Here is a 14538-nt window from a genome sequence, read left to right as displayed (position 1 = left end):
AAACACAACACAGACTCTCTTACACTGCAATTATTACACATTTTACATTAACAGATATTTCTAAAAGGTCAAATTAATTCTTCTTCAGAAAAGCACCTTTTCATAAACTTCTTTATGCTATTAATTTGTTTAGTAAGCATTTTCCATGATTATAAAACTGTTAGGAACCATTGTGGAAAGCAGTATGGAGGTTCCTCAAAAAGCTCAAAATAGAAATTCCACTTCTAGGAATTTATCCTAAGAATGCAGCAGCCCAGATTGAAAAAGACAGATGCACCCCTATGTTTATTGCAGCACTATTTACAATAGCCAAGAAATGGAAGCAACCTAAGTGTCCATCAGTAGATGAATGGATAAAGAAGATGTGGTACATATACACAATGGAATATTATTGAGCCATAAGAAAACAAATCCTACCATTTGCAACAACATGGATGGAGCTAGAGGGTATTATGCTCAGTGAAATAAGCCAGGCAGAAAAAGACAAATACCAAATGATTTCACTCATAGGTGGAGTATAAGAACAAAGAAAAAAACTGAAGGAACAAAACAACAGCAGAAACACAGAACCCAAGAATGGACTAACAGTTACCAAAGGAAAAGGGACTGGGGAGGATGAGTGGGAAGAGAGGGATAAGGGGGGTGAAAAAGAAAGGGGGCATTACAAATAGCATGTATAATGTGGGGGGGGGGCACGGGGAGGGCTGTACAACACAGAGAAGACAAGTAGTGATTTTACAGCATCTTACTATGCTAATGGATAGTGATTGTAATGGGGTTTGTGGGGGGGACTTGGTGACGGGGGGAGTCTAGTAAACATAATGTTCCTCATGTAATTGTAGAGTAATTATACCAAAAAAAAAAAAAAAAACTGTTAGGTCTTATTAACTGCTACAAAAACCTTTCTAAGTTTATTAAATAATGATAGGGGGCAAATTAATAAAATTAATCTGTTAAACTGATTAGCAAATCAAAAGCAGTTATGAGAAAATTTTCTTCATGTGCTTCTATTTCTAAAATACTTTTTAAAACATACTACTTTTCTAATTTAAAAGACATAACCCAATGAAGAAAAAAAGTATATCTAAACATCTAACATTAAATATTCAAGATACACTATTAAGTTTCTTTTTAAAAAGCATTATTACAAAAGAGTATAATCATTTAAAACCACCTTAATATGAAATACAAACATATACATTAAGTCTAGAGCTGTGATGTCCAATATAGTAGCCAAGAACTACATGTGGCTATTTAATTTAAATAAAATTTAAAAATCAGTTCCTAAATCACATTAGCCACATTTTAAGTGCTCAATAGTGGCTGGTAGCTACTGAATTGGAAAGGGCAGATACAGATCATCTCTCTTCTCTGCACAAATTTCCACTTCACACATATCTAAGTAGGTAGCAGTGATTTTTATCTCTGGTAGCAAATTAATGGCTGTTTATTTTCTTCTCCTTTTAAAAATATTTTAGAATTCTTCCTCACGTATACTGCTTTTGTAATTTTTAAAAAGTTACTAAAAATCTTCAGAACTTTTATAACAAGAAGTTCTTAGATGTCTAAACATACATTTGATCTTGCCCCAGATGTCTTCGCTATGATTCCCTTTTTTCTTTACCTTCCTCATGGTGCTACATTTCATATGACTCATCTTTAATGTATACCAGGTAAAATATTAATACATTTAGAAAAGAAAATACTCTTCTCTACTGGGTAGGAATTCCGTGTTCGATTTTTTTGTATAAAAAGCCTTAAAATGCACAAAAAAAGTATGTAATCCTTTTTTGAGAAGCCACATTTACTATCTTTTCTTTCTCAGTATTGATATTTGAGTTAAAGAACATCTTCTCATCACCATTTGTCAAATAAACCACAAAGTGTGTGTTATCCACATTTCTGTTCACCTATTCAACAATATTTATTGAATATCTTCTATGTACCAAGCACTGTAAGTGCCAAGCCTCCATTCTCAGCAAAGGGAAAGACAAACAAGGTGGGGAGACACACACACAAACATACAACATGTCAGGAAACGACAAGTGCCAAGAAAAAAAACAAAGCAAGGCTGGGAAGAAGAGGGAATGACTAGGGGCATGGAGTACACTACCCTGTATATAGATAGGGCACTCAAGGGACACTACTCTGAGAGGATGACATTTGAGAAGAGATCAGAAACTATCACAGAGGAAATCATGTTTTAAGCAAGGGTGAAGAGAGTGTAAAAAACCCTGAATTGAGAACATGCTTGCCATGTTGTACAAACAGCAAGGTGGTCAGTGTGGCCAGAATGGAACAAGTGAGGGGGTGTGGTAGGAGGGGAGGTCAGAGGAGCAAGCTCTGTAGACTATGGAAAGAAATTTGTAAACAATATGGGAAGTTAAAGGCACGAAGAGAAGATCATGCCCATCTCTTCTTGACTATCAAGAAGCCCCAACAAGAGGGAAAAAAACAGCTTCGCTGTCCTAATAAATAGCAAAAATAAGCAACTTCATTATCCTTAGATTGTTACCAACTAGGCTCTATCACAAGCCAAGAAGGATCCACTCACCTAAAAAGCATGAATGAGTTAACACTGCCTCAATATAGGAAAACAGCAGAGAAGGAAAGGGAAAAAAAAACAGTTCTGCCAAAATACATGATAAATTATTAAGCATGAATGGGCATATTAAAGTATTTAAAGGACCCTGATGAATTTTTTCCTTTCAGGCTTTTACCTTCAAGATTTTATCAGGAAACTTTAAATTTAAAATCTTTACTTTAATACTTGGTTGAAGGCCCACAATAATTACCTTTTTGTAAAAAGACATCAAGTTGATCAGCACAAAAGGCTTTCAATTCTTTCTCAGGTTTGTCCTTCTTGACCAGTGCTACAACATAGTTGGCTAAGGCTGAAGGGTCAGCATCACATCTAGTAGGATAAAGAGAAAACAGAAATTTTTAAACATTTTTTTTCAAACAGTGATGTCATTAATGAAGTTACCCCTATTTTGGAAAGCTAAAAGCCAAAAACTCTCTCTTAAAAGCAACCACAGACACAGGCAACTATTAAAACAAAGAGCATATACATAGTGCAAGTAAGATTTTCCTTTTCCTATTTTTGTAAAATAGTCTATCTCCTATTTTCAATATTCTAATTATACCCAGAATTTTGGGCCCAATCTACATTTACTTACTCTGGTAGCAACTGACCCAAGTGGTAACTTGACTCTGAACCTGTGGAAGCACTGTCAGTATCCTCAGGAACTATCTGTTCCACATGAGACCATGAGAGGGAAGTGATGGGACGGCTTCCCCATTCCCTACCCCAGGCACCAGCATTGGGAAATGGCAATCAATTCCACTGCTAATCTCAGTATCTCAAGGATCTTTTAAAAAAGTGAGAACACAGAAAGGACGGCACCTTAAATACTATTGGCATACACTTTAGCAGCTATAAGCAGGAAATAAAAGATCTGGGAGTTAGAACAGAAAGAATAAGAGAAGTGGTGGTAGGGCAGAAATAACCTTTATCTGATTCACAATTTTTTTTTGCCGGTAGTAACCTGACTTTGACTTTCAAAATCATCTCCTATGACAGGGCAGCACATGATCCTTGAGTTGCCAACTCCTGACATACAGCAATCCATCAGACTTAACATTTTAACCACATGAAAGTTCTCAATTTATATATGTGTGTGTGACACACAACCAAAAAACATATATAGTAACATTCTCTTTTACCCATGAAAGTACATTTAAGTAACACATATCCTTTGTGGCTTCATAGGGTTGTTGTGAAGGTAAAATGAAAAATTCAAAAAGACAGTAAATAAAATCATTACGCAAGGGAGGTCACCATATCCCTATAGAACACTACTGAAATCTAACTAATACTGTTCTGTAATCCTTGGGCCAACACTATCAACTAGAAAGTTAAGAAGTTTCAGCTCAAGAGCATCATCACATTTCCAACAACTTCATGAGATAAGTAAAAGAAAAACTAAGCACCAGCACCTTTACTATCTTCTAGTTGTATTTTTAAAGTTCATAATTCATTAAAATACAATTTTTTCATCACCAGTATTAACATTGATGTGGGAAAGACTGGTTCTTTAAACATCTACACCTATTTGTACACCAAATTCTAAGAGAGCAAATTTCAACTATCTTGAATTTTACAAAACTCAAGAGCTAATAAAACAAATTACAGACAAGGGTTGAAGTACCCTAGGAGAATATAACTGTCAAAGATGATGCATTACATATTAATGAAAACATTAAATTTAAAGGAAAGCCAGGATTTTTCATAAGTAAAAAATAAAAGATTACATTTTGGAGAATTATGAACAGATTACCTAAGTAAATCCATTGCTAAATTCTGAAACAGATATTACAGTTCAATAAAAAAATTATCTGGTTACAAAATGGGCAGAGGACCTGAATAGACATTTTTCCAAATAAGGCATAAAACTGAAAAGATGCTCAAGATCACTAACCATCAGGGAAATGCAAATCAAAACCACAATAACATATCACCTCCAGTCAGAATCAAAAAGACAAGTATCAAAAAGACAAGAAATAAGTGTTGGTGAGGATGTGGAGAAAGGGAACCCTCATGCACTGCTGAGTGGTATCAAAATTAGTGCAACCTCTATGCAAACTTTATAGAGGTTCCTCAAAAAATTTAAAATGTACCTGCTATATACGACTCAGCAATGCTACTTCTAGGTATTTACCTAAAGAAAAATAAAACACTAACTTGAAAAGACATATGCACTCTATGTTCACCAAAGCATTATTTACAACAGCCATGATAACAAAGTCACCTGAATGTCCATCAACAGATGAATGGACAAACATGATGTAGTATCACTCAGCAATAAAAAAAGAATGAAATCTTGCCATTTGCAACAACATGGATGAATGGACCTAGAGGGTATTATGCTACATGAATAAGACAGAAGAAGACAAACAACAGTATGATTTCACTAAAAAGGAAAACAAACATATTCACAAATACAGAGAACAAACAAGGTTGCTAGAGGGGAGGGGAACATGGGGATGGACAAAAGAGATTAAGAGGTTCAACCTTCCATAAAATGAAAAATAAATAAGATATGGGGAAGTGATGTAAGGCATAGGAATATGGTCAGTAACATTAACAACTTTAAATGGTTACAGATGGTAAGTAGGACTTACTATGGGGACCATTATGTAATGTACATAAATATCGAATCACTGTTATACACCCGAAATTAATGTAGTATTATGTCAATTATCATACAGAAATAAAATAGGAATAAAAAATAAAACTGACATATAGCCTTTCTACTTTCAAAAAACGTTACACACGCCACACACAATTTAGCTAATCCATGAATACCTTAAAATAGAGATGTGTAGGTAGACTTAACTTCACTCCTGAGAACAATAAGATACTTGATCAGTACTGGTCTAATCAACATTCAAATGGAGAGAAGAGAATAAAAAAAAAAAAATCACATCACATTACTTAGAAAGTTCAGATCCTGGATAAGGAAGATATTCCAAACATAGAAAGAAAAGGATTTCTCAACGAAAGAAAGAATGGCAGAAAGAAGCAATGCTTCTCCAGTGTTATGAGAAACTTCGAGGAGTCTCATGACCTGACAGGTATAATGCTGGGTAAGGATATGAGTTTTCTAGTGAGAAACAGGCAAAACATTCAGATTACTGGATAAATGAGGTAGATTAAACAAACCCAGATATCTTATACATTAACTTAATATTCAGACTCTGAAAAACAAAAAAACAAAGAAATGCAGAATTAGGCTGCTTCTGATTAAATACACCTTGTTGTGATGGTGTAAAAACTCAAAATGAACAGTTATGAGAGGTGAAAGAACAGATAAAGACTGGACACCAACAGAGTAATCACAGATTCTGAGTATTTCTGTAATGTGAATGAACTTGTTAATAACTGAAAGTTAGAATTCTGCACCAAATAAAAAAAGAAATTCATGGCCAAAGGAATGGACCATTTAAATTTAGCAGTTCCTAACTTGAATCTGTTAAGTGCATTATGAAGGAAATTGCCAGTGTGAAGTAATAAGTCACACCAATTGAATGGTGAAACTTAACTATACTGGGAAGTTTATAATGTAATTTCCTGTACCTTTATGATTGTTCTTATTTATTCTTTCATGACCCTTCACCATATACTCTTTAAAAACTGACAATTACAATACTGTACTAGCTATGGTACCAATGCCATAGTAGTAGTAGCCCAACAAGACTTCCAAAGTATGTCACAAAAATCTGACCATGACTAAGATCTTTGACAGATTACAAGACAAATGCAGGGCACTTCTTACTCCTCTTACACAAAAGACCATTTAAACCCTTTTAAGCTATTTACTTGTATCTAAAGCTTGTGGAAATTCATTTGTACTTAACTGTAAACAAGCATATTTTGGAATGAGAGATTTTTAAAGTTTGCATCCACAGCTTCTAGACAAAAAGGGGCTCGTATTTAACAATGAGATGAGAAATAGAAAAGGTAAAACACTCATCTAAAATAAAATTACTGTTCTACTACACTCTTTAAAAGATCTAAACATCATGATCAGTGAATTACTATTCGTTTTATACAAACACTTAACTGTATAAATATGTAAAATATATAAAAAGATAAATTAAGTGATCCACTCAAGATCAGGCAGACAGCACACCTGTGGAATTAAAACTCCACTACAATTCCAGAGTTAAATCTATTTTATACCATGTACACTTTTCTGATGTATATATACACAACCAATTAATGTATTCTAAGTCTCAACTAAAAATTACCTTTCAGTTAAAATAAAGAACCAAAAAAAGAAATTATCTAAAGTTTAGTGAAAGTTACAAATATGAGGACTCCTTGAAATTGACACCTTGCATAATGATGTTCTAAGAACATGTTTCAATTCTAAGTTATTTAAAAATAAAAATCAGCTAGAATGAATTATCAGAAGTTAACAAAAATAATGCCCTAAAAATGTCTTGCCTGTAAAATCCTCAGATTTGTGTTTTTCCTCCTTAATGACATCTCCACTGCACATATATATGTGCTGAGCTAGCACACCATCTTTACAGATTTTGGACATATGCCCTATCCCAAGGTCAAAGAGTAAAGGTCCTTCTTTACCTTAGACCCTAAGGCAAGAAACACTGCTAAAAAACCTTTACAGTCTACTGGTTTTAGGAAAAAGCCAGGATACTTAAACCGTTCCCATGTTCAGAAAAATCTACATGTTTTTCAATAGGAGCTCAATTTTAAGTTCTTCTTCAGTGTGATTTTTGTTACAGAGGTGAAACAATTAATGAATATGCTATTAGGCCTCATGGGAAAAAACCTCCTGTTCTGAATGTGTATAAACAGCCATTTAAAATGTTCATATTCTTTGACTAGTAGTTGTACTTATGGAAAACTAGCCTCAGGAAATAAAGCCATATATAGAAAATATTACTGGTACCTAACAGATACTAAAAATATACATATTTATTATATGAAAACAGCAGTATTTTTAACAGGAAATATAGTCAAGATAACAATTCTTATTTTTTAATGTTTATGAAATATTAGGCATCCAAAGTGGTTTAAAAACAATACACAAATATGAAAAATGCTTCTGATGTAATGTCAATTGGAGAAATCAAGATAAAAAATTTCACATTTGAGTCTGATTATAGCTAATGAAAGCTCCTACATAGAAAATGGAAATAATATACACAAGTAATTTTATTCTTTCCTTTCTATATTTTCTGTAATGCATTAATGCTTTTATTTTTACTAAAAAAGAAATTAGAAAAAAAAAGTGCCTGACTCTGAGATCTGTGTTCAGATGATTTCTTTGATAAAACAGTACTGGAAAAATAAAATCTGAGCTGATTTTATCAAAGAGTGTAAGTGAATAATTATTAAATTCTAATAACCTGTTAACACACATTTAAAATACACAAATATTGGTACTCACACTACTTTTCAAATGAAAACTTTCTCCTCCCTTTAATGAATTAAGGGCTTTCATGAATGAACATGATGTGGACAAAAAATTACCCTAGATTTATTTTGGGAGAATAAAGAAAATTCTCCCAAACACCATTTTGATATTTGGACCTGTGAGTACTAGAGCAGCAGCCACAAGCTAAGTACACCCAGAAAACTAGACTATTTTTTTTTTAAATCTTAGTTTTTAGACTCTTGACCAACCTAAATATACATCAGGATATTGATTCATTTAAACATTTACTGAGTGTGTGCCAAGTGCCAAGCATCTTGCTGGGTAAAAGAACTACTTTGAGCAAGACAGACCTTGCCCTGCAGTAATGTGGCCAAAAGATGGGCATGAAAACAAATAATTACAGTACAAAATAACAAAAGGTTAAAAAAAATGAGATTAATAAAGAAGTAATAATTCTGTACGAGGATGAGATAACAGAGTGGTAAGAAACACAGGGCTATAAAAGCATTCTGGCTTCTAGCCTACAGCAATTGGGCCAGGAAGAATGAAGTCAGACACATTTAGGAGGCAGACCAGAGGACAGAAGAACAAATATGTCCTTAACTTAGTATGCTAAAACTACTCATTTCATCGTAGTTGTTTATTTATCAGGCAAGTCAGGTCTAACAACTACTAAGTGATGGTTTTTCCTCCCATTTGAGCAACTGCAAAGATTATTAGTCAGAGTTTAACCTGGTAAGGACTGCAAACCCACAGAAACATGTAAACTCCAGAGTTCAACTAAGTGTACCCCACGGCGACCACTGAGCCAATACATGATCTGTCTGAGCGTCTTACTACTGCCTTTTTCATTATACTCAGAGGTGACAACATATTTAATCTCCTACTGCACTTAAAAAGCCCTTAATATGGTCTGAATTCACAGAAACTGCACATCAAGTGTATGGCTTTCCCTAGCAATTCCTATTCCTGCCTATAAGGGCCTGAAATGAGACTGTACCTCTCATGCACAGGAGTGGTTATTATTTTGTAAAGGTCAGTGGCACTATAATTAGTAAAGTATTTTTGCAGAAAAAAGTTTATTATATTTTCATATTTTGAAAGCCATGAAAATTTCATTTATATTTAATGATTCTAAGGTACACAAAGTACTATTTATAAGTCTGCATCATTAATACTCATACCGTATTTGTGAGGTAAAGACTAACATAATTAACTGTTTAATAGAGAAAGGTTAAAGAATTTCAATTAAGTCACACAGCAAACAAAGGAACAAAACTAGAAACTAAAAACCCTGATTTACCTAACAATGCTCTACTAGATATAACTGTCCAAAAATATTACAGACCCCATCACTGTGTAAAACATATACCAAGACAAATTTTTACAATAAGCCACACAAGCAGCAGTGAATTATATATATTTTTATATATAATACAAATAACTTAAAACACTCCCCACTGTGATAGCATGTTTTTGGTAGAAATCCATGTTTTTGAAAAATGCCTGAACTGTTTCTAAACTTGCAGAAACGTCTTCAGTGATACATTTATCCCTACATTTACTTAGAGCCTTACTTCTAAGGGGTTCACCGTTAAAACAAGCAGTTACTTCTGATAGGAAGAAACCATGACATCTCCTGATTGCGCATAACCCCTATGCAGTCTCCATGCCTAGGATATCGAGGATATTTTGAAAGTCAGGGAAGATGAGAAATCAAGACCAAACAAGATCTGTGTGTTCAGTCTGTTCATGCAGCTGTAGGAAGATATAAACTCCTTGACTAAGACGATTTCTCTCCTCTTTACTGCACTGCCAACAAAATGGTACTGGGTTTTCCTCAGCTAGTTAAGGAGTTATTTCTTCCAGGCTCCCTCCTCCTGTCTTTCTTCTAGTAAAAGTAATAGATTTGTCCATCTACAAAAGGAGTGAACGGTCACAACAGATAAGCTCCAACAGTACATAGTATTTCTAATTTGTCTTCAGGGGATATGCACATGTAAACTGGACTGGTTTGGAAATACCCCCTTACCATGCCTTTGTTTCACCAGTGACAAGATGTAACAACATGCTTAAAAACCCCTAAATACTACAAACTTATCAACTGAGTTAGCTACAAATTAGGCTAAATAAGGAAGTGCAATAGGAAATCATGTGCACAGCTATAGTATGATTCCAATATACCCACTGCCACTTCATTATCTGAAAGCCTAACAACTGCTCTGAAATGCTATACTGAAGCCACATGCCATCTGTCATGAACATTTTCTTGAATCTGGAATATGCAAAAAGTAAACCTATCAATACAACCCACTTTAGCATATCATCTAATACATTTTAGGAGGTCTAAACAAAAAATAATCTCCTGTGATAACATACTAACAACGAAAATATATGTGATATCTGTGTTCGCTCTTTCTTACTGTTTATGGTAAAGTATTTTTATTTTGTAGTTCTAGAAAAAGCCACTTTAAAGTTTAAGTAGTGATTTTAGAACTTTTAAAAGGCTAAACATGTAGCCAAAATTTTTTAGAAGGAAAAGAAACCAAAGCAGGATGATGTGTGTTTTAAGTTGAACATGTAACTCAGAACAACTGGGGAAACTAAACTCAATCATTTTCAAAGGTAATTTTTGCCTACGAAAATTACGGGAGAAATGAACTTAATCAGTATAAATCACTAAATAAGCCTAGCGAAAACACCCTTATGAGGTTTAAGTTCAAACTAAACCAGATTTTGACGTTAAGGAAAAAAAAACATCCAAGTAAAACATTTTATGAAGCTCAAAAAAAAGCAAATAATTATAATGTGAAAACTTGCCATCTTCCACACAAGACAAAAAATATGTACTCAATACTTTTAAAAAGAGCTCTACCAACAAAATCAGAGCTTGTATGCAAAATTGTCACAAAATTTAAAAAGGCAACAGGAACAGCAGGTGTACAAAAATCAAGAGAGAAGGGGATTTTTTCAATATTAAATAACAAAGGTAAGGAATTTTTTAAACAGACCTTTTTCTTCAGCCTTTTCCACATATGGTCAATTTCATTAAATGTAATTCATTACTTCATTATTTCCCACCCTCACCACAATCCACCTCCATCTTTGGGCTCCAAAACATTTTACTGTAGAAAAAATATGATGCACATCCAAGAGATTCACCTTCTTCTACAAAATTTCAAGTGTCCAGAAGACATTTTCACTTTAACTAGACCACTAATCTAAAACGCAGAAGCCCTAGTGTACTTTTATTCACACTTGTGGCTCTACTTACACACTGCTCATCCTCATATGCAAATACCACTTCAAACACCAAAATTCCGCTCATGCTGTCTCCCTTAGCCATCCTATCCTCACAAAGCTGACACACTGGACCACAGATGACTCTCTTCCTAGGTGTTACCATCCCATCCCAAGAAAGCAAAGTAGCAAAACAAAAGATAGGTAACAAGATTTTTCAGGAGGACCAGGAAATAAAACAGGGAAGTCGTTGTCTCTCAACAGCCTCAACTTGACTACCTACACACCTCCCAAACTACTCCTAATTTCCACTTCTGAAAAACCCAATTTTTCCATTAAAGCAATCTGATCTAATCAATCAAAGTCTGCCCATCTCTCTCCCTCTTGTTGCAGCCGGAAAGCCCTTACCTCCAACAGGAAGATAAGTTAAGAAGCAGAAATTAGAAGGGGGCGGGAAATGATCCCTCCCGTTGCCTTCTTTCCCAAGAGTATTAAAGATATCATCTCTCTCCAACCCTCCCTCTCTTCCTATTAGAAGACATGTTTGAAAGACTAGCTACACATATTCCAGTGTCACAAAAAAACACTTCACGATCCTACCCGCTTAAAATGGTCATAAAGCAAGAAAGTTTATATTTTTGCTATCACTTTCAAGTGTCCTTAACATTTCTACGAGTACTACTCAAAATACTTTTTCAAGCTCCTCTCATTCCTTTCAGCCCCTCAACAATAATCCTACATCCTAATATCTTCAGTTGCACTATCGATCTTCCAACAATACTTACAAAACTCTTCATTCTTTCTACTATCCCTTTTTTCCTCCAATACGTGTATCTAGAAATCCCTGGGTGCTGCAGGCATACCCCTTTCAGATCCTCCTCCAATAGTATTAGATATCAGCCAGGGTAGACCAAACTTCAATCGAACTTATTTTTTTTCAATCTCAATTTTTTTCCAAACCCTAATGGAATTTAAGCCATAGTTTTCCTAGCACTATCGACTGACTCCTCAATATTATTGTTAAAATCCCTTAATAATTTTTATATCATACCATGCTCCCCAATAATTCCTCAAACACTTGAATGCCCACCCATCCCTTTCAACTACCCCGTATTTCTCCAATCCTTCAATATTCTTGAACCCTCAGAGCTCATCAATCGTCGCTACAAAGCCCTCAAGGTCCCTACTATTCCTTTCTGCCCTCATGTTTTTAAAAAGGCTACCTCGATACTCTGCTTCCAGACCTCGCAGTCGCGGAATTACACGGTTTGTAAAAACCCTGGATATCCCGCTCCTGTCCTCAAGGTCCCAATGTTCACATTTAAAAATCCCTCGATAACCCTGCTACCGCTCTCCGTTCCCACATTATTTTATACTCCGTCACCATTGCTGCTACCCCCTAAAGCACCCCGACATTATACGAAGGAAGCCCTCGCCCGCCCCGTCTTGCCGCCGCCGCGCAGCCCCCGCCCCCGCGCTGCCCGCCCCCCGCCGCCCCCCGCACGGCGGTAGTACTACCGAGACGCCGCCGGGACCTCCGCCCGCCGCCGCCGCCGCCCCTCCCCCACGCCCCCGCGGGCCCCCAACGCCCACGCCAGCCGGCCCGGCGCGGCCCGGCTCCCTCACATCGGCTCCAGTAACTTGGCCAGCCAGGACTTGAGGGCATCCACATCCTCTATGAGCATGGTGAAGGGAAGGCGCGCTCGGCCGCCGCTCTTGTTCAGGCCTGCGGGTCTCCCCTCGCCGCTTCCTCACACAGTCTTCACAGCTCCCGGTGCCCGAGACCACCGTGCATCTTGCGAGACTTCAACCTACTCCCGGGCCGGGGCCTAACAGGAACTAACCCAAGAGCCCTCACTCAACCTAGCCGACGGCTTAGATGGGCGGGAGGTAGTGCCGAGTGGCGGACTTGAGAACCAATAGGAGAGAGAGGGCCGTGCGCGCAGAGCCAACGAAAAGGTTCGCTCGCCCCGCCGGCCGGTCGTACCCAGTTAAGGAGGAGGGATATAGCAAGGTAGGTGGAGAGCTCACGTGAACTCCTGGTGCAAGATGGTATCTTGGAAAAGGTGCTGTGCCTCTTAAAGGGGCCGCGGCGCCTTTTTTGACCACGCCGTCTCCCGCCGCGGAATATCGGTGTCTGCTGCTCGGAGAGCCTGGGGGAACCCGGCGAGCCCCTCAGCCTAGTTCCTTCCTCTCGTTTTTCCTGGAAACACACGCTCGTGTCCCGAAATGACTCAGCTGTAGTAAAGCTGTAACACATCGTGCAATACGTTCACGTTCGACACATTACACAGAATGCAAACATTTATTTTTCCTCACACACTCATTTTGCTCGACACACGTTTGCATTTTTTGCTGCTATGCTTAAATTACACAATGTTTCTGACAACCACACCTTGGTGTCCAAAAATCGTCATTTTTAAAACGTGGAAATGGATGTAAAAGGATGAGGCCATTACGATTTTACCAGTATTTTTAATGTATGCTTTGCTTAGGAAAGAAAACTACAATAACATTTTAAAAAATTCTCTTTTCGTTGCATGTCTAAAATTCACTAGGGTTTTTTTTGTGTGTGTTGGGAGGGGGGAGAATTTTGGTCAGCAAAAAAGTTCCAGAAATTGTTTGTTTTAATCTTATTACCAAAATAGGCAACTTAGTTTGTACCAAATGAGAAATTCCTTTTGGAGCTTTGAAATTACTAACTTGGCACTGGTGTTAGAATGTTTATTCAACAACAAATACTGAGCACCTGCTATATGCCAGCCCTGTATAAGGCACTAGGATTCAATTGAGCAAAACAAATTGAGTCTCTCAGAAAGCTCAACAGTTAATGCGATTATGCATTATAATAATATTTTGAAAGATAACCTGATGTGCACACACCTCAGAAAAAGAGCTGGGCCACCCCAAAATAAAAAGATATATATACATAGAGCAGGTGTAGGCAAACTTTTTCTGTAAAGAGCTGGATAATAAATATTTTTGGTTTTGTTGCTCACATCCAACAGTTGCCTCTTCTTTCCTCTCTCCTACTCCCTTCTTTCTTTATGCTTATCCACATTTCCCCCCTCTCTTCTTTCCACTGTACAGATGAAGTGTAACTCAAAAATGAAAGGAATTTTTAAAAAAGATTTGTAAAAGTGATTTGATTAGGCCTAAGGTGAGGCAGGAACCTGTTAGTATGATAGAAATGAAACAGGGTTTGCCTTCATCACAGTAAATAGTGCCTTTACAAGAATTTTTCAAAGTACTTTTTAAATATACTCATAGTACAAATTTTGCAGGCCTTATTTCACAGGTGAGGGGGCTGAGATACTGGCTTCCACGC

General features: G+C 36.6%; 1 protein-coding gene across 4 annotated transcripts in view; it reads right to left on the bottom strand.

The window, feature by feature from the left end:
- Nucleotides 1–13090, bottom strand: part of RBM27 (RNA binding motif protein 27) — a 71233-nt gene extending 58143 nt beyond the window's left edge. For 3 of the 4 annotated variants that reach the window (XM_057491053.1, XM_036894816.2, XM_036894837.2), the window contains exons 1-2: nucleotides 12837–13090; nucleotides 2796–2914 (exon numbers count right to left, since the gene is read on the bottom strand). In XM_057491053.1, the coding sequence (XP_057347036.1) occupies nucleotides 2796–2914; nucleotides 12837–12895 (178 nt within the window). In that variant the 5' untranslated portion in view covers nucleotides 12896–13090. The remainder of the gene's footprint in view (nucleotides 1–2795; nucleotides 2915–12836) is intronic. The other variant, XM_057491052.1, reaches the window with a different exon arrangement.
- Between the last annotated feature and the right edge of the window lie 1448 nt (nucleotides 13091–14538).

Source organism: Manis pentadactyla, chromosome 13 (genome assembly GCF_030020395.1).
Source record: "Manis pentadactyla isolate mManPen7 chromosome 13, mManPen7.hap1, whole genome shotgun sequence".
In the NCBI taxonomy this organism is placed as follows: domain Eukaryota; kingdom Metazoa; phylum Chordata; class Mammalia; order Pholidota; family Manidae; genus Manis; species Manis pentadactyla.
Note: the sequence above shows the minus strand (reverse complement) of the source record. Positions and strands in the feature narration are given on the sequence as shown.